The following is a 20,177-nucleotide window of genomic DNA, read 5'->3' as shown; positions in this document are numbered from 1 at the left end:
TGAGTGTCCCCAGGGACGTCACGGTATCACACATGTCCCCATGACATCACAAGAGTGTCCCCAGTGATGTCATAGGGTCACACACATCCCCATGATGTCACACGCGTGCCCTCGGTGACGTCACAGCATCACACACGTGTCCCCAGTGACATCACGGCGTCACACACGTCCCCATGACATCGCACGCATGTCCCCAGTGACGTCATAAGGTCACACACATCCCCATGACGTCACATGAGTGTCCCCGGTGATGTCACGGTGTCACACACATCCCCATGACATCACACGCATGTCCCCAGTGACGTCACAGCATCACACATGTCCCCATGACATCACACACGTGTCCCCAGTGACGTCATAGGGTCACACACGTGTCCCCAGTGACATCAGAGTGTCACACACGTCCCCATGACGTCACATGTGTGTCCCCAGTGACATCATAGGGTCATATGCGTGTCCCCAGAGACGTCACTGGGTCACATGCATCCCCATGACGTCACATGCGTGGCCCTGGTGACATCATAAGGTCACACGTGTGTCCCCAGTGACGTCACAGCGTCACACACATCCCCATGACATCAGAAGAGTGTCCGCAGTGATGTCATAGGGTCACACACGTCCCCTGACGTCACATGAGTGTCCCCGGTGAAGTCACAGGGTCACACGCGTGTCCCCGGTGACGTCACGGCGTCACACACGTCCCCATGACGTCACACGTGTGTCCCTGGTGACGTCATAGAGTCACACATGTCCCCAGTGACGTCAGTGTCACACACATCCCCATGACGTCACACGCCTGTCCCCAGTGACGTCATAGAGTCACACGAGTGTCCCCGGTGACGTCACAGGGTCACACACATCCCCATGACATCACATGTGTGTCCCCAGTGACGTCATAGAGTCACACGAGTGTCCCCGGTGACGTCATAGGGTCACACATGTCCCCATGACATCACACAAGTGTCCCCAGTGGTGTCATAGGATCACACACATATCCCCGGTGACATCATAGAGTCACACACCTACCCCCAGTGACGTCACAGGGTCACAGAAGTGTCCCCAGTGACGCCATAGGGTCACACACGTCCCCATGACGTCACACGCGTGTCCCCGGTGACGTCATAGGGTCACATGCGTGTCCCCAGGGACGTCACACCGTCGCACGCATGTCCCCGGTGACGTCACAGGGTCACACATGTCCCCGTGACGTCACACGCGTGTCCCCGGTGACGTCATAGGGTCACACACATCCCCATGACGTCACACACATCCCCATGACGTCATAGGGTCACACACGTCCCCATGATGTCACACTCGTCCCCGGTGACGTCATAGGGTCACATGCGTGTCCCCAGGGACGTCACACCGTCACACGCGTGTCCCCGGTGACGTCATAGGGTCACACACATCCCCATGACATCACATGCGTGTCCCTGGTGACGTCACAGTGTCACACACGTCCCCATGACGTCACACACATCCCCATGACGTCACACACATCCCCATGACGTCATAGGGTCACACTCGCACGCGCCGCCCTCCCCCCCGTCACCCTCCCCGCCCCTCCCCCACATCCGGAGCAGCTGCTCCCGCCCCTCCCCCCCCGGCAGCTGCCGCCCCCCCCGGGACCCCCCCCCCCTCCGGGTACAGTCGGAGGCTCCATGGCGGCCGCTACAGTCGGCGCCGTCACCCTCGTCCTGCTGGGGACCCTCGGCCGCGCCGGTAGGTGCCGGGGACCCCCGGACACCTGATCCCATTCCCGGACACCCGATCCCATTCCCGGACACCTGATCCCATTTCCGGACTCCCGATCCCATTCCCAGACTCCTGTCCCCATTCCAGGCTCCCGATCCTATTCCCGGACTCCTGGGCCCCTTTCCTGAACTCCCAATCCCATTCCCAGAAACCTGATCCCGTCCCCAGACCCCCAATCCCATTCCCAGACTCCCGATCCCGTTCCCGGACTCCTGGGCCCCTTTCCCAAAATCCTGATCCCATTCCCAGACTCCTGGGCCCCTTTCCCGAACTCCTACCCCCATTCCCGGACACCTGATCCCATTCCCAGACCCCCGATCCCATTCCCGGATGTCTGATCCCATTCCTGGACTCTTGCCGCTATTCCTGGACTCCTGGGCCCCTTTCCCAAAATCCCGATCCCATTCCCGGGCTCCCGATCCCATTCCCGGACTCCTGGGCCCCTTCCCCGAACTCCTGCCCCCATTCCCGGACACCTGATCCCATTCCCAGACTCCCGATCCCATTCCTGGATGCCTGATCCCATTCCCGGACTCCTGCCCCCATTCCTGGACGCCTGGGCCCCTTTCCCAGACTCCCGATCCCATTCCCGGATGTCTGATCCCATTCCCGGACTCCCGATCCCATTCCTGGACTCCTGGGCCCCTTTCCCAAAATCCTGATCCCATTCCCAGACTCCTGGGCCCCTTCCCCGAACTCCTGCCCCCATTCCCGGACACCTGATCCCATTCCGAGACTCCCGATCCCATTCCCGGATGTCTGATCCCATTCCCAGACTCCTGATCCCATTCCTGGACGCCTGGGCCCTTTCCCGGACTCCTGGCCCTGTTCCCAGAGTCCTGGACCCAATTCCCGGTCTCCCGTCCCCATTCCTGCTCTCCTGATCCCATTCCTGGACGCCTGGGCCCCTTTCCCGGACACCTGATCCCATTCCCGGATGCCGGATCCCATTCCCACTCTCCCGCCCCCACTCCCAGTCTCCCAGCCCCATTCCTGCTCTCCCGCCCCCATTCCCAGCCCCATTCCCACTCTCCCAGCCCCATTCCCACTCCCATTCCCACATTCCCGCCCCATTCCCGCCCAGGTGCGGCGCCCCCGGCCAAGGAGCGGCTGCTCCGGAGGCTCTTTGGGAATTACAGCTCCATTCCCACCCCATTCCCACTCTCTAGCCCCATTCCCACCCCCATTCCCAGTCTCCCACCCCCATTCCCACCCCATTCCCACATTCCTGCCCCATTCCCATTCCCATTCCCGCATTCCCGCCCAGGCGCAGCGCCCCTGGCCGAGCAGCGGCTGCTCCGGAGGCTCTTTGGGAATTACAGCCCCATTCCCATTCCCATTCCCATTCCCATTCCCACATTCCCATTCCCACATTCCCATTCCCATTCCCACATTCCCATTCCCATTCCCATATTCCCATTCCCACATTCCCATTCCCACATTCCCATTCCCATTCCCACATTCCCATTCCCACATTCCCATTCCCATTCCCATTCCCACATTCCCACATTCCCATTCCCATTCCCATTCCCACATTCCCATTCCCATTCCCACATTCCCATTCCCATTCCCATCCAGGCGCGGCGCCCCCGGCCGAGCAGCGGCTGCTCCGGAGCCTTTTTGGGAATTACAGCCCCATTCCCATTCCCATTCCCACATTCACATTCCCATTCCCATTCCCACATTCCCATTCCCATTCCCATTCCCACATTCCCATTCCCACATTCCCATTCCCACATTCCCATTCCCATTCCCATTCCCACATTCCCATTCCCATTCCCACATTCCCGTCCCCATTCCCATTCCCACATTCCCATTCCCATTCCCACATTCCCATTCCCATTCCCGCCCAGGCGCGGCGCCCCCGGCCGAGCAGCGGCTGCTCCGGAGCCTTTTTGGGAATTACAGCTCCGGGGTCCCCCCCGTCCCCCCGGCCCCCCGGCGCCTCCTGGTCACCGTGGGGCTGGTGCTGGCCCAGCTCGTCAGCCTGGTGACAATGGGGGAATGGGGACAATGGGGACAATGGGGACAATGGGGACACGGGGGACAATGGGGACAATGGGGACGTTGGGGACAATGGGGGACATGGGGGACAATGGGGGGGACATTGGGGACACTGGGGACAATGGGGACAATGGGGAGATGGGGGGACATGGGGGACATGGGGGACAATGGGGACAATGGGGGATATTGGGGGACATTGGGGACAATGGGGACATTGGGGACAATGGGGACATGGGGGACATGGGGGACATGGGGGACAATGGGGACGATGGGGACGTTGGGGGCAATGGGGACAATGAGGACACAGGGGACAATGGGGGGGATGGAGGGGATGGGGACAATGGGGACATTGGGGACATTGGGGACAATGGGGACAATGGGGACAATGGAGGGACATTGGGGACATGGGGAACAATGGGGGACATTGGGGACATGGGGGGACATTGGGGGACATTGGGGACAATGGTGACATGGGGGGACATGGGGACATTGGGGACATGGGGACAATGGGGACATGGGGGGACATGGGGGACATGGGGGACAATGGGGACAATGGGGACATTGGGACATTGGGGACATTGGGGACAATGGGGACATGGGGGACGTTGGGGACAATGGGGACAATGGGGACGTTGGGGACATTGGGGACAATGGGGGGGATGGGGGGGATGGGGGAGATGGGGGACGTTGGGGACGGGGGGGACAATGGGGGGACAATGGAGACAATGGGGACAATGGGGACATGGGGGACAATGGGGGGACAATGGAGACAATGGGGACAATGGGGACAATGGGGGATATTGGGGGACATTGGGGACAATGGGGACATTGGGGACAATGGGGACATGGGGGGACACGGGGGACATGGGGGACAATGGGGACAATGGGGACATGGGGGACATGGGGGACAATGGGGACGATGGGGACGTTGGGGGCAATGGGGACAATGGGGACACAGGGGATAATGGGGACAATGGGGGGGATGGAGGGGATGGGGACAATGGGGACAATGGGGACGTTGGGGACAATGGGGGGACAATGGAGACAATGGGGACAATGGGGACATGGGGGACAATGGGGGACATTGGGGACACTGGGGACAATGGGGACATGGGGGGAGATGGGGGACATGGGGGACAATGGGGACAATGGGGGATATTGGGGGACATTGGGGACAATGGGGACATTGGGGGACATGGGGGACATGGGGGACAATGGGGACAATGGGGACGATGGGGACGTTGGGGGCAATGGGGACAATGGGGACACAGGGGACAATGGGGGGGATGGAGGGGATGGAGGGGATGGGGACAATGGGGATATTGGGGACATTGGGGACATGGGGAACAATGGGGGACATTGGGGACATGGAGGGACATTGGGGGACATTGGGGACATGGGGACATTGGGGACATGGGGGGACATGGGGACATTGGGGACATGGGGGGACATGGGGTAGTCACATGGTGGGACGAGGCGGGGAAGGGTTCCGGGGGAGGGTTATTCCAATGGGGGGGCTCTGACGGGGGGCGGATTTGGGTTGTTCCTGAGGGGGTTGTAGCAATGGGGGGCTGTTCCTGGCGGTTGTTCCCGGTGGGGTTGGGTTGTTCCCGGGGCGTTCGGCTGTTCCCGGCGGTTGTTCCCGGGGCGGTCCGGCTGTTCCCGGGGGGTTCGGCTGTTCCCGGCGGTTGTTCCTGGTGGGGTTGGGTTGTTCCCGGGGGGTTCGGCTGTTCCCGGTGGTTGTTCCTGGGGGGTTCGGCTGTTCCTGGCGGTTGTTCCCGGGGCGTTCGGCTGTTCCCGGTGGTTGTTCCTGGGGGGTTCGGCTGTTCCCGGCGGTTGTTCCCGGGGCGGTCCGGCTGTTCCCGGGGCGGTCGGGCTGTTCCCGGGGGGTCCCTGGAGCTGCCGTCGCCCCCAGGATGAGAAGAACGAGGAGCTGACGACGAGGGTCTACCTGGACCTGGTGCGGGGCCCGCACAGCCCTATGGGGCCCATACAGCCCTATACGGCCCTATAGGAGCCTGCACATCCCTATGGGAGCCCATACAGCCCCATAGGGGTCTGCACATCCCTATGGAGTCCATACAGCCCTATAGGGGCCTGCACACCCCTATGGGGCCCATACAGCCCTATACGGCCCTATAGGAGCCTGCACATCCCTATGGGAGCCCATACATCCCCATAGGGGTCTGCACATCCCTATGGAGTCCATACAGCCCTATAGGGCCCTGCACAGCCCTATGGGGCCCATATGGCCCTATATGGCCCCATAGGGGCCTGCACAGCCCTATGGGGCCCGTACAGCCCTATATGGCCCTATACAGGCCCGCACACCCCTATGGGGCCCATACGGCCCTATAGGGGCCTGCACACCCCTATGGGAACCCATACAGCACTATAGGGGCCTGCACAGCCCTAGAGGGGCCCGGACACCCCTGAAACACCCTATGGGTACCAGCAGGGTCCCTATAGGTCCCTATGGACACAGTGGGGTCCCTATGGGTGTAGGGGGATGCCTATGGGTGCCAGGGGTCCGTATCAGTCCCCATGGTTCCCTATGGGTGCAGGGGGTCCCTATAGGTCCCCATGGGTCTCTATGGGTCCCTATGGGTGCAGGGGGTCCCTATGGGTGCAGGGGGGACCTGTGGGTCCCTATGGGTTCAGGGGCTCCCTATGGGTCCCTATGAGTCCCTATGGTCACGGGGGGGGTCCCTATGGGTGCAGGGAGTCCCTATGGGTCCCCATGGTCCCTATGGGTCCCTATGGGTTCAGGGGCTCCCCATGGGTCCCTATGGGTCCCTATGGGCACAGGGGGGTCCCTATGGGTCCCTATGGGTGCAGGGGGTCCCTATGGGTCTCTATGGTCCCTATGGGTCCCTATGGGTTCAGGGGCTCCCTATGGGTCCCTATGGGTCCCTATGGGCACAGGGGGGTCCCTATGGGTGCAGGGGGTCCCTATGGGTCTCTATGGGTGCAGGGGGTCCCCATGGGTCTCTATGGGCACCGAGGGTTCCCTATGGGTGCAGGGGGTCCCCATGGTCCCTATGGGTCCCTATGGGTCCCTATGGGTCCCCATGGTCCCTATGGGTCCCCGCGCAGGCCTGGCGGGACCCCCGGCTGCAGTGGGACCCCCAGGCCCTTGGGGCTCTATGGGTCCCTATGGGCACAGGGAGGTCCCTATGGGTCCCTATGGGTGCAGGGGGGTCCCTATGGGTTCCTATGGGTGCAGGGGGTCCCTATGGGTCCCCATGGTCCCTATGGGTCCCTATGGGTCCCTATGGGTTCAGGGGCTCCCCATGGGTCCTTATGGGTCCCTATGGGCACAGGGGGGTCCCTATGGGTCCCTATGGGTGCAGGGGGGTCCCTATGCGTCTCTATGGGTGCAGGGGGTCCCCATGGTCCCTATGGGTCCCTATGGGTCCCCATGGTCCCTATGGGTCCCCGCGCAGGCCTGGCGGGACTCCCGGCTGCAGTGGGACCCCCCAGGCCCATGGGGCTCTATGGGTGCAGGGGGTCCCTATGGGTCTCTATGGGTGCAGGGGGTCCCTATGGGTCTCTATGGGCACAGGGGGGTCCCTATGGGTGCAGGGGGTCCCCATGGTCCCTATGGGTCCCCATGGTCCCTATGGGTCCCCGCGCAGGCCTGGCAGGACCCCCGGCTGCAGTGGGACCCCCAGGCCCATGGGGCTCTATGGGTCCCTATGGGCACAGGGGGGTCCCTATGGGTCTCTATGGGTTCAGGGGATCCCTATGGGTTCCTATGGGTTCAGGGGCTCCCTATGGGTATCTATGGCCACCCGGGGGTTCCCTATGGGTGCAGGGGGTCCCCATGGTCCCCATGGTCCCTATGGGTCCCTATGGGTCCCTATGGGTCCCCATGGTCCCTATGGGTCCCCGCGCAGGCCTGGCAGGACCCCCGGCTGCAGTGGGACCCCCAGGCCCATGGGGCTCTATGGGTGCAGGGGGTCCCTATGGGTCCCTATGGTCACAGGGGGGTCCCTATGGGTCCCTATGGGTGCAGGGGGTCCCCATGGTCCCTATGGGTCCCCATGGTCCCCTATGGGTCCCTATGGGTTCAGGGGCTCCCTATGGGTATCTATGGGCACAGGGGGGTCCCTATGGGTCCCTATGGGTCCCCATGGTCCCTATGGTCCCCGCGCAGGCCTGGCAGGACCCCGGCTGCAGTGGGACCCCCAGGCCCATGGGGCTCTATGGGTCCCTATGGGCACAGGGGGGTCCCTATGGGTCCCTATGGGTTCAGGGGGTCCCTATGGGTATCTATGGGCACAGGGGGGTCCCTATGGGTCCCTATGGGTTCAGGGGCTCCCATGGGTCCCTATGGGTTCAGGGGATCCCTATGGGTGCAGGGGGTCCCTATGGGTCCCTATGGGTCCCCATGGTCCCTATGGGTCTCTATGGGCACAGGGGGGTCCCTATGGGTGCAGGGGGTCCCCATGGTCCCTATGGGTCCCTATGGGTCCCCATGGTCCCTATGGGTCCCTATGGGTTCAGGGGCTCCCTATGGGCCCCTATGGGTCCCTATGGGTCCCTATGGGTTCAGGGGCTCCCTATGGGTCCCCTATGGTCACAGGGGGGTCCCTATGGGTCCCTATGGGTGCAGGGGGTCCCTATGGGTCTCTATGGGTGCAGGGGGTCCCCATGGGTCTCTATGGGCACCGGGGGTTCCCTATGGGTGCAGGGGGTCCCCATGGTCCCTATGGGTCCCCATGGTCCCTATGGGTCCCCACGCAGGCCTGGCAGGACCCCCGGCTGCAGTGGGACCCCCAGGCCCATGGGGCTCTATGGGTCCCTATGGGCACAGGGGGGTCCCTATGGGTCCCTATGGGTTCAGGGGGTCCCTATGGGTATCTATGGGCACAGGGGGGTCCCTATGGGTCCCTATGGGTTCAGGGGCTCCCCATGGGTCCCTATGGGTTCAGGGGATCCCTATGGGTGGCAGGGGGTCCCTATGGTCCCTATGGGTCCCCATGGTCCCTATGGGTCTCTATGGGCACAGGGGGGTCCCTATGGGTGCAGGGGGTCCCCATGGTCCCTATGGGTCCCTATGGGTCCCCATGGTCCCCTATGGGTCCCTATGGGTTCAGGGGCTCCCTATGGGCCCCTATGGGTCCCTATGGGTCCCTATGGGTTCAGGGGCTCCCTATGGGTCCCTATGGTCACAGGGGGGGTCCCTATGGGTCCCTATGGGTGCAGGGGGTCCCTATGGGTCTCTATGGGTGCAGGGGGTCCCCATGGGTCTCTATGGGCACCGGGGGTTCCCTATGGGTGCAGGGGGTCCCCATGGTCCCTATGGGTCCCCATGGTCCCTATGGGTCCCCACGCAGGCCTGGCAGGACCCCCGGCTGCAGTGGGACCCCCAGGCCCATGGGGCTCTGGTCTCCCTGAGGGTCCCGGCCCAGCGGCTCTGGGTGCCCGACCTGGAGCTGGACAACAGGTTGGGGGGCCGGGGGGGGCCGGGGGGTCCCGGGGGGGTCTGGGGGGGGTCCAGAGGGTCCATGGGGGGTATTGGGGGTTCCTGGGGACTATGGGGGGTCCTGGGGGTCCCTGGGGGGTATTGGGGGTCCCTGGGGGTCCTGGGGGGGATCTAGGGGTTTCCTGGGGGGTCTAGGGGGTTCCTGGGGGTTTTGGGGGGTCTCTGGGGGGGGGTCTATGGGGTCCTGGGGGGGTATTGGGGGTCCCTGAGGGTCCCAGGAGGGTCCCTGGGGGGTCCTGGGGTCCCTGGGGGGATTTAGGGGTTCCCTGGGGGGCTCTAGGGGGTCCCTGGGGGTCCCCGGGGGATCTGGGGGGGGGGGTCTCTGGGGGTCCGGGGGTGTCCTGGGGGCTATGGGGGGGGGCCCGGGGGGCCCTGGGGGGTATTGGGGATCCCTGGGGGGTCCTGGGGGATTTAGGGGTTCCCTGGGGAGGTCTAGGGGGTCCCCTGGGGGGTCCCCTGGAGTCCCCGAGAGCTATTGGGGGTCCCTGGGGGTATTGGGGGTCCCTGGGGGGGTCCCTGGGGGGGGTCCCTGGGGGTCCCTGGGGGTATTGGGGGTCCCTGGGGGGTATTGGGGGTCCCTGGGGGGGGTCTCTGGGGGTCCCAATGGGTCCCTGGGGCGTTCTGGGGCTCCCGGGGGGTCCCTGGGGGGGTTTTCGGGGGGTCCCGGGGGGGTTTTGGGGGTCCCAGGGGGGCTCCCAATGGGTCCCGGGGGTGGGGTCTGGGGGCTCCTCGGGGGGCGGAGCTTTGGGGGGTGTCTAGGGAGGGGCCCGGGGGACATTGGGGGACCCTGGGGGGTCCCAGGGGGGTCCCTAACCCTGCCCCCCCCAATGACGGTCCCGGGGGGGGGGGGTCCCCGGTGTCACGTGACCCCCGTGTCCCCGCCCCCCCAGCAAGGACGGGAACGGTGACGTCGCCCTCCCCGTTTCGCGCCACCGTGGACGCACGAGGGGGCGGTGCGCTGGCGGCCCCCCGCCCTCTTCCGGAGCCGCTGCCCAATCCGCGTGAGGGGCGGGGCCCGGGGGCGGGGCCACGCGGGGGGGAGGGGCCCTCGGGCTGGGGAGGGGCCTCGGGGGCGGGGAGGGCTAAGCGGGGTGGGGGCGGGGCCAAGCGGGGTGGGGGCGGGGCTAAGTGGGTTGTGGGGTGGGACTATGTGAGGTGGGGGCGGGGCTAAGGGGGGCCAGACGGAGGGGCGGGGCTGGGAAGAGGGGCGGGGTGAAAGGTGGGGGCGGGGCTAAGTGATAGGGGCGGGGCTGTCCCCCATGTCCCTCCATGTCCCCAATGTGTCCCCAATGTCCCCCATGTCTCCAGGTGTCCCCCATGTCCCCAATGTCCCCCCATGTCCCCATGTTCCCCTGTGTCCCCAGTGTCCCTCATGTCCCCCCATGTCCCTCTGTGTCCCCCCGTGTCCCCAGTGTCCCCAATGTCCCCAGGTGTCCCCATGTCCCCAATGTAGCCCATGTCCCCCAATGTCCCTGTGTCCCCATGTCACCCGTGTCCCCAAGTGTCCCCCATGTCCCCCATGTGTCCCCAATGTTCCCAATGTCCCCCATGTCCCCAATGTGTCCCCAGGTGTCCCCATGTTCCCAATGTCCCCATGTTCCCCTGTGTCCCCAATGTCCCAATGTTCCCAATGTCCCCCATGTGTCCCCAGGTGTTCCCATGTCCCCAATGTCCCCATGTTCCCCTGTGCTCCCAATGTCCCCCCATGTCCCCAGGTGTCCCCCATGTCCCCAATGTCCCCAATGTCTCCCATGTCCCCAATGTCCCCAATGTCCCCCATTGTCCCCCATGTCCCCAGGTGTCCCCCATGTCCCCAATGTCCCCAATGTCCCCCATGTTCCCCATGTCCCCATGGTGTCCCCAATGTCTCCCAATGTCCCCAATGTCCCCAATGTCCCCCCATGTCCCCAGGTGTTCCCATGTCCCCAATGTCCCCATGTTCCCCTGTGCTCCCAATGTCCCCCCATGTCCCCAGGTGTCCCCCATGTCCCCAATGTCCCCAATGTCTCCCATGTCCCCAATGTCCCCAATGTCCCCCATTGTCCCCCATGTCCCCAGGTGTCCCCCATGTCCCCAATGTCCCCATTGTCCCCAGGTGTCCCCCATGTCCCCAATGTCCCCAATGTCCCCCCATGTCCCCAGGTGTTCCCATGTCCCCAATGTCCCCATGTTCCCCTGTGCTCCCAATGTCCCCCCATGTCCCCAGGTGTCCCCCATGTCCCCAATGTCCCCATTGTCCCCAGGTGTCCCCCATGTCCCCAATGTCCCCCATGTTCCCCATGTCCCCATGGTGTCCCCAATGTCTCCCAATGTCCCCAATGTCCCCAATGTCCCCCCATGTCCCCAGGTGTTCCCATGTCCCCCATGTCCCCATGTTCCCCTGTGTCCCCATTGTCCCCAATCTCCCCCCATGTCCCCAATGTCCCCCATGTCCCCCATGTCCCCAGGTGTCCTCAATGTCCCCAGGTGTCCCCCATGTCCCCAATGTCCCCAGGTGTCCCCAATGTCCCAAATGTCCCCAATGTCCCCCATGTCCCCCATGTCCCCATTGTCCCCAGGTGTCCCCCATGTCCCCCATGTCCCCAATGTCCCCAGGTGTCCCCCATTGTCCCCCATGTCCCCATGTCCCCAGGTGTCCCCCATGTCCCCAATGTCCCCCATGTCCCCAGGTGTCCCCCATGTCCCCCATGTCCCCAATGTCCCCAATGTCCCCAATGTCCCCCATGTCCCCAATGTCCCCAATGTCCCCCATGTCCCCCCCATGTCCCCCATGTCCCCAATGTCCCCATGTCTCCAGGTGTCCCCCATGTCCCCATTGTCCCCAATGTCCCCATTGTCCCCAGGTGTCCCCCATGTCCCCATTGTCCCCAATGTCCCCCATGTCCCCCAATGTCCCCCATGTCCCCAGGTGTCCCCAATGTCCCCAATGTCCCCCATGTCCCCCATGTCCCCCATGTCCCCAATGTCCCCATTGTCCCCAGGTGTCCCCCATGTCCCCATTGTCCCCAATGTCCCCAATGTCCCCATTGTCCCCAATGTCCCCATTGTCCCCATTGTCCCCAATGTCCCCAATGTCCCCCATGTCCCCAATGTCCCCATTGTCCCCATTGTCCCCAATGTCCCCCACTTCCCGTTCGATTGGCAATCCTGCTCCCTGGTTTTCCGCTCCCGGAGCTACGGGGGGGCGGAGCTTGGGCTGCGCCTGGCGGGGGGGGCCGACGCGGAGGCCCTGCTGCCCCCCGACTTCCTGGGTGAGCCCCGCCCCCCGCGCGTGTGCACGAGTGTGCAAGGCCTTGCACGAGGACACACCCCATAGCACGAGTGTGCACCCCATTGCATGAGTGTGCACCCCATAGCATGAGTGTGCACTCCATTGCATGAGTGTGCAAGGCCTTGCACGAGGACACACCCCATTGCACGGGTGTGCAAGGCCTTGCACGAGGATGCACCCCATTGTACGAGTGTGCACCCCATTGCACGAGTGTGCACCCCATAGCACAAGTGTGCACCCCATTGCATGAGTGTGCACGGCCTTGCACCCCATTGCACGAGTGTGCACCCCCATAGCACGAGTGTGCACCCCATTGCACGAGTGTGCAAGGCCTTGCACGAGGACGCACCCCATAGCACGAGTGTGCACCCCATAGCATGAGTGTGCAAGGCCTTGCACGAGGATGCACCCCATTGCATGAGTGTGCAAGGCCTTGCACGAGTGTGCACCCCATTGCACGAGTGTGCACCCCATAGCATGAGTGTGCAAGGCCTTGTACCCCATTGCACGAGTGTGCACCCCATAGCACGAGTGTGCACCCCATTGCACGAGTGTGCAAGGCCTTGCACGAGTGTGCACCCCATTGCACGGGTGTGCACCCCATAGCATGAGTGTGCAAGGCCTTGCACGAGGATGCACCCCATTGCACGAGTGTGCAAGGCCTTGCACGAGGACGCACCCTATAGCATGAGTGTGCACGGCCTTGTACCCCATTGCACGAGTGTGCACCCCCATAGCATGAGTGTGCACCCCATTGCATGAGTGTGCAAGGCCTTTCACGAGGATGCACCCCATAGCACGAGTGTGCACCCCATAGCATGAGTGTGCACCCCATTGCATGAGTGTGCAAGGCCTTGCACGAGTGTGCACCCCATAGCACAAGTGTGCACCCCATTGCACGAGTGTGCACCCCATAGCACGAGTGTGCAAGGCCTTGCACGAGGATGCACCCCATTGCATGAGTGTGCAAGGCCTTGCACGAGTGTGCACCCCATAGCATGAGTGTGCAAGGCCTTGTACCCCATAGCACAGGTGTGCACCTTGCACGAGTGTGCACCCCCATAGCACGAGTGTGCACCCCATAGCACGAGTGTGCAAGGGCTTGCACGAGGATGCACCCCATTGCACGGGTGTGCAAGGCCTTGCATGAGTGTGCACCCCATTGCACGAGTGTGCACCCCATAGCATGAGTGTGCAAGGCCTTGCACCCCATAGCACAGGTGTGCACCTTGCACGGGTGTGCACCCCATTGCACGAGTGTGCACGAGTGTGCAAGGCCTTGCACGAGGACGCACCCCATTGCATGAGTGTGCACAGCCTTGTACCCCATTGCACGAGTGTGCACCCCATAGCACGAGTGTGCAAGGCCTTGCACGAGTGTGCACCCCATAGCACGAGTGTGCACCCCATAGCATGAGTGTGCAAGGCCTTGCACCCCATTGCACGAGTGTGCACGAGCGTGCAAGGCCTTGCACGAGGACACACCCCATAGCACAAGTGTGCAAGGCCTTGCACCCCATTGCACGAGTGTGCACGAGTGTGCAAGGGCTTGTACGAGGGTGTGCCCCATTGCACGGGTGGGCAGGGCCTTGCACCCCATTGCATGAGTGTGCACGAGTGTGCAAGGCCTTGTACCCCATGGCACAAGTGTGCACCTTGCATGGGTGTGCACCCCATTGCACGAGTGTACACGAGTGTGCAAGGCCTTGCACGAGGACGCACCCCATAGCACGAGTGTGCAAGGCCTTGCACCCCATTGCACGAGTGTGCACGAGTGTGCAAGGCCTTGCACGAGGACGCACCCCATTGCACGGGTGTGCAAGGCCCTGCACCCCATTGCACGAGTGTGCACCCCATAGCACAAGTGTGCACCTTGCATGGGTGTGCACCCCATTGCACGAGTGTGCACCCCATTGCACGGGTGTGCAAGGCCTTGTACCCCATTGCATGGGGGTGTACCCTGTAGCATAAGTGTGCACGGGTGTGCAAGGCCTTGCACAAGGATGCACCACATAGCACGAGTGTGCACTCCTGTGCATGAGTGTGTGCCCCCTTGCACAAGTGTGCCCCCCCTTGCACGAGTGTACACCCCTTTGCACAAGTGTGCGCCCATTTGCACACACCCCATTGCACGAGTGTTCACCCCCTTGCACGAATGTGCATCACTTTGCACACACACACACACACCCTTGCACGAGTATGCACTCCCTTTGCACAAGCGTGTCCCCTTTGCAGGAGTGTGCACCCCCCTTGCACGAGTGTGCACCCCTTTGCACACACCCCATTGCACAAGTGTACACCCCCTCGCATGAGTGTGCACTCCCTTGCACAATTGTGCACCCCTTTGCACACATGCCATTGCATGCACCCCTTTGCACAAGTGTGCACCCCCTTGCACAAGTGTGCACCCCTTGCACGAATGTGCACCCCTTTGCACACACACCCCTTGCACGAGTGTGCACCCCTTTGCACACATGCAATTGCATGCACCCCCTTGCACAAATGTGCACCCCTTTGCACGAGTGTGCACCCCCTTGCACGAATGTGCTCCCCTTTGCACGCGTGTGCACCCCTTTGCACACATGTCATTGCACGCACCCTTTTGCACAAGTGTGCACCCCCTTGCATGAATGTGCATCCCTTTGCACACACACCCTTGCACGAGAGTGCACTCCCTTTCACGAGTGTGCATCTGCTTGCACAAGTGTGTCAACTTTGCACGAGTGTGCATCCCTTTGCACACACCCCATTGCATGCACTCCCTTGCACGAGTGTTCCCCCTTGCACAAGTGTGTCCCCTTTGCACGAGTGTGCCCCCTTGCATGAATGTGCATCCCTTTGCATGCACCCCCTTGCACAAGTGTGCTCCTCTTTGCACAAATGTGCACCCCTTTGCACAGACTCCATTGCATGAGTGTGCCCCATCTTGCACGAGTGTGCACACCATTGCATGCACCCGCTTGCACGAGTGTGCTCTCCTTTGCACCCCTTTGCACACATGCCATTGCATGCACCCCCTTGCACAAGTGTGCACCCCCTTGCACAAGTGTGTCCCCTTTGCATGCACCCCTTTGCACCAGTGTGCACCCCTTTGCACACACCCCTTTGCACACGTGTGCACCCCCTTGCATGAGTGTGCTCCCCTTTGCACGAGTGTGCACCCCTTTGCACACATGCAATTGCATGCACCCCCCTTGCACAAATGTGCACCCCTTTGCACGAGTGTGCACCCCCTTGCACAATTGTGCATCCTTTTGCACACACCCCTTTGCACGCATGTGCACCCCTTTGCACACATGTCATTGCACGCACCCCTTTGCACGAGTGTGCACCCCCTTCCACAATTGTGCACCCCTTTGCACACACCCCCTTGCACGAGTGTGCTCCCCTTTGCACACACCCCATTGCACGCACCCCTTTGCACAAGTGTGCACCCCTTTGCACACAGCCCTTGCACAAGTGTGCACCCCTTTGCAAACACCCCTTTGCACAAGTGTGCACCCCTTGCACGCACCCCTTTGCACAAGTGTGCACCCCTTGCACGCACCCCCTTGCACAAGTGTGCACACCATTGCACGCACCCCCTTGCACGAGTGCGCACCCCCTTGCACGCACCCCTTTGCACAAGTGCGCACCCCTTGCACGCACCCCCTTGCACAAGTGTGCACACCATTGCATGCACTGCGTTGCACGAGTGTGCACTCCCTTGCACAAATCTGCACCCCTTTGCACGAGTGTGCACCCCCTTGCACAATTGTGCATCCTTTTGCACACACCCCTTTGCACAATTGTGCCCCCCCTTGCACCATCCTCACCCCCTGTCCCCGCCCCCTTGCAGAGAACGGCCAATGGGAGCTGCTGCACCGCGGGGGCCGCCTCCACGCGGGGGGGGGCCCCGATGACGTCAGCGATGACGTCACCTTCGCGCTGGTGATCCGGCGGCGGCCGCTCTTCTACCTGGCCACGGTGCTGGGGCCCTGTCTGCTGCTGACCCTGCTGGCCGTGGCCGTGTTCCACCTGCCCCCCGACGCGGGTGCGGGGACATGGGGACACCTTGGGGACATTGGGGACATGGGGGACACTGGGGACATGGGGGACATTGGGGACATTGGGGACGTTGGGGACGTTGGGGACGTTGGGGACATGGGGACATCGTGGGGAGATGGGGAGATGGGGACATTGGGGACATCGGGACATGGGGACATTGGGGACATTGGGGACCTTGGGGACATTGGGGACAATGGGGACATGGGGGACATTGGGGACATTGGGGACATCGGGACATGGGGACATTGGGGACATTGGGGACATTGGGGACATTGGGGACATGGGGGCCCTGTCTGCTGCTGACCCTGCTGGCCGTGGCCGTGTTCCACCTGCCCCCCGACGCGGGTGCGGGGACATCGGGGACATTGGGGACACTGGGGACACATTGGGGACATTGGGGACATTGGGAACGTTGGGGACATCGGGGACATTGGGGACATCGGGGACATCGGGGACACTGGGGGACATTGGGGACATTGGGGACATGGGGACATCGTGGGGACACGGGGACATCATGGGGACATTGGGGACATGGGGACACATTGGGGACATGGGGACATGGGGGCCCTGTCTGCTGCTGACCCTGCTGGCCGTGGCCGTGTTCCACCTGCCCCCCGACGCGGGTGCGGGGACCTTGGGGACACCTTGGGGACATTGGGGACATTGGGGACATGGGGGGACATTGGGGACATCGGGGATGTTGGGGACATTGGGGACATGGGGGGACACTGGGGACATTGGGGACATTGGGGACGTTGGGGACGTTGGGGACATGGGGGGACATGGGGACATCGTGGGGAGATGGGGAGATGGGGACACATTGGGGACATGGGGACATGCTGGGGACATTGGGGACATGGGGACACCATGGGGAGATGAGGACATCATGGGGACATGGGGACATTGGGGACATGGGGGGACATTGGGGACATGGGGACATTGGGGACATGGGGACACGGGGGGACATTGGGGACACGGGGACATCATGGGGACATGGGGACATGGGGCTGGCATGGCGGGGTGGGACTTGCACGAGGATTTGCAGCTTGCACGGGGGATTATGCAAGAAACCGCCGTTTGCACGAGGATTTTCACGTTGCAACGGGGCTTGCACGGGGATTTGCAGCTTGCACGGGGATTATGCAAGAAACCACCTCTTGCATGAGGATTTGTACCTTGCATGGGGGATTATGCAAAAAAACACCTTTTGCACGAGGATTTTCACGTTGCAATGGGGCTTGCAGGAGGATTTCTAGCTTGCATGGGGGATTATGCAAGAAACCGCCTTTTGCACAAGAATTTTCACATTGCAACGGGGTTTGCACGGGGATTTGCAGCTTGCACAGGGGATTATCCAAGAAAACGCCTTTTGCACAAGGATTTTCCCATTGCAATGGGGCTTGCAGGAGGATTTGTAGCTTGCACGGGGGGATATGCAAAAAAACACCTTTTGCAAGAGGATTTTCCCATTGCAACGGGGTTTGCACGGGGATTTGCAGCTTGCACGGGGGATTATGCAAGAAACCGCCTTTTGCACAATAATTTTCCCATTGCAATGAGGCTTGCACAAGGATTTGCAGCTTGCACGGGGAATTATGCAAGAAACTGCCTTTTGCACGATGATTTTCACATTGCAATGGGTCTTGCTCATGAAACTGCATTTTGCACAAGGATTTTCCCACTGCAACGGGGCTTGCTCACGAAACCACCTTTTGCACGAGGATTTTCACATTGCAACGGGGCTTGCACGGGGATTTGCAGCTTGCACGGGGGATTATGCAAGAAACCGCCTTTTGCACAAGAATTTTCACATTGCAATAGGGCTTGCTCACGAAACCACCTTTTGCACGAGGATTTTCACATTGCAATGGGGCTTCCACGAGGATTTGCAGCTTGCACGGGGGATTATGCAAGAAACCGCCTTTTGCACGAGGATTTTCACGTTGCAACGGGGCTTGCTCATGAAACCACCTTTTGCACGAGGATTTTCACATTGCAACGGGACTTGCACGGGGATTTGCAGCTTGCACGGGGGATTATGCAAGAAACCACCTCTTGCATGAGGATTTGTACCTTGCATGGGGGATTATGCAAGAAAACGCCTTTTGCACGAGGATTTTCACATTGCAACGGAGTTTGCACTGGGATTTGTAGCTTGCACGGGGGATTATGCAAGAAAATGCCTTTTGCACGGGGATTTGCAGCTTGCACGGGGGATTATGCAAGAAACTGCCTTTTGCAATGGGATTTGCAGCTTGCACGGGGGATTATGCAAGAAACCGCCTTTCGCACAAGGATTTTCCCGTTGCAACGGGGCTTGCACGGGGATTTGTAGCTTGCACGGGGGATTATGCAAGAAACCACCTTTTGCACAAGAATTTTCACATTGCAATAGGGCTTGCTCACGAAACCACCTTTTGCACGAGGATTTTCACATTGCAACGGGGCTTGCACGGGGATTTGCAGCTTGCACGGGGGATTATGCAAGAAACCGCCTTTTGCACAAGAATTTTCACATTGCAACGGGGCTTGCTCACAAAACCGCCTTTTGCACAAGGATTTGTAGCTTGCATGGGGCATTATGCAAGAAACTGCCTTTTGCACAAGGATTTTCACATTGCAACGGGGCTTGCACGGGGATTTGCAGCTTGCACGGGGAATTATGCAAGAAACCGCCTTTTGCACAAGGATTTTCCCGTTGCAACGGGGCTCGCGCAGGGGAGAAGCTGACGCTGTCGCTGTTCGCGCTGCTCACGCTCACCGTGTTCCTGCTGCTGCTGGCGGACAAGGTCCCCGAGACGTCGCTGGCGGCGCCGCTCATCGCGCGTCACCTCTCGGCCACCCTGGTGCTGCTGACGCTCTGCGTCGCGCTCAGCGTCGGCGCCCTCGACCTGCACCACCGCGCGCCGGCCGCGCGCCCCATGGCCCGCGGGATGCGCAGGGTGCGCGCGGCGCCCACGGGGGGGCGGGGAGCCTGCCCGGACGCCTGGGCCCTGCCCGGACGCCTGGGCCCTTCCCCGGACGCCTGGGCCCTTTCCCGGAGATCTGAGCCCCCAATTCCCTTTCCCGGACGCCTGGGCCCTTCCCCGGACCCCAGGGCCCTTTCCTGGACGCCTGGGCCCTTTCCCGGATCCCAGGGCCCTTTCCCGGAGATCTGAGCCCCCAATTCCCATTCCCAGACCCCAGGGCCCTTCCCCGGACGCCTGGGCCCTTTCCTGGATCCCAGGGCCCTTTCCCGGAGATCTGAGCCCCCAATTCCCATTCCCGGACGCCTGGGCCCTTCCCGGACGCCTGGGCCCTTTCCTGGACCCCAGGGCCCTTCCCGGACGCCTGGGCCCTTCCCGGATCCCAGGGCCCTTTCCCGGAGATCTGAGCCCCCAATTCCCATTCCCGGACCCCAGGGCCCTTCCCCGGACGCCTGGGCCCTTTCCTGGGGGACGGGGATGTTTCCCGGACGCCTGGGCCCTTTCCCAGACCCCTGGGCCCTTCCCGGACCCCAGGGCCCTTTCCCGGACGCCTGGGCCCTTCCCGGATCCCAGGGCCCTTTCCCGGAGATCTGAGCCCCCAATTCCCTTTCCCGGACGCCTGGGCCCTTTCCTGGACCCCAGA

General features: G+C 62.1%; 1 protein-coding gene and 1 pseudogene across 1 annotated transcript; one reads left to right on the top strand and one right to left on the bottom strand.

Annotated features, from left to right (window-relative positions):
• Positions 1-1,661: 1,661 nt before the first annotated feature.
• Positions 1,662-19,510, top strand: LOC148594927 (acetylcholine receptor subunit beta-like; the record flags this gene model as incomplete). The annotated part of the gene is given in 9 exon segments (XM_088523382.1): positions 1,662-1,726; positions 3,664-3,745; positions 5,675-5,719; positions 9,102-9,211; positions 10,141-10,174; positions 10,177-10,256; positions 12,374-12,501; positions 16,360-16,554; positions 19,287-19,510. Coding segments are annotated over 9 exon segments (963 nt in total), but the record flags the coding sequence as incomplete, so codon positions are not given.
• LOC148594928 (uncharacterized) lies at positions 3,907-5,192 on the bottom strand (annotated as a pseudogene).
• Positions 19,511-20,177: the final 667 nt, after the last annotated feature.

The sequence above is a fragment of the Tinamus guttatus genome, unplaced genomic scaffold, assembly GCF_059628265.1.
Source record: "Tinamus guttatus ecotype Peru unplaced genomic scaffold, ASM5962826v1 Tinamus_guttatus_pri_ptg000186l, whole genome shotgun sequence".
Classification (NCBI taxonomy): Eukaryota; Metazoa; Chordata; class Aves; order Tinamiformes; family Tinamidae; genus Tinamus; species Tinamus guttatus.
The sequence above is the reverse complement of the archived record's forward strand: the minus strand, read 5'-3'. Positions and strand labels throughout refer to the sequence as shown.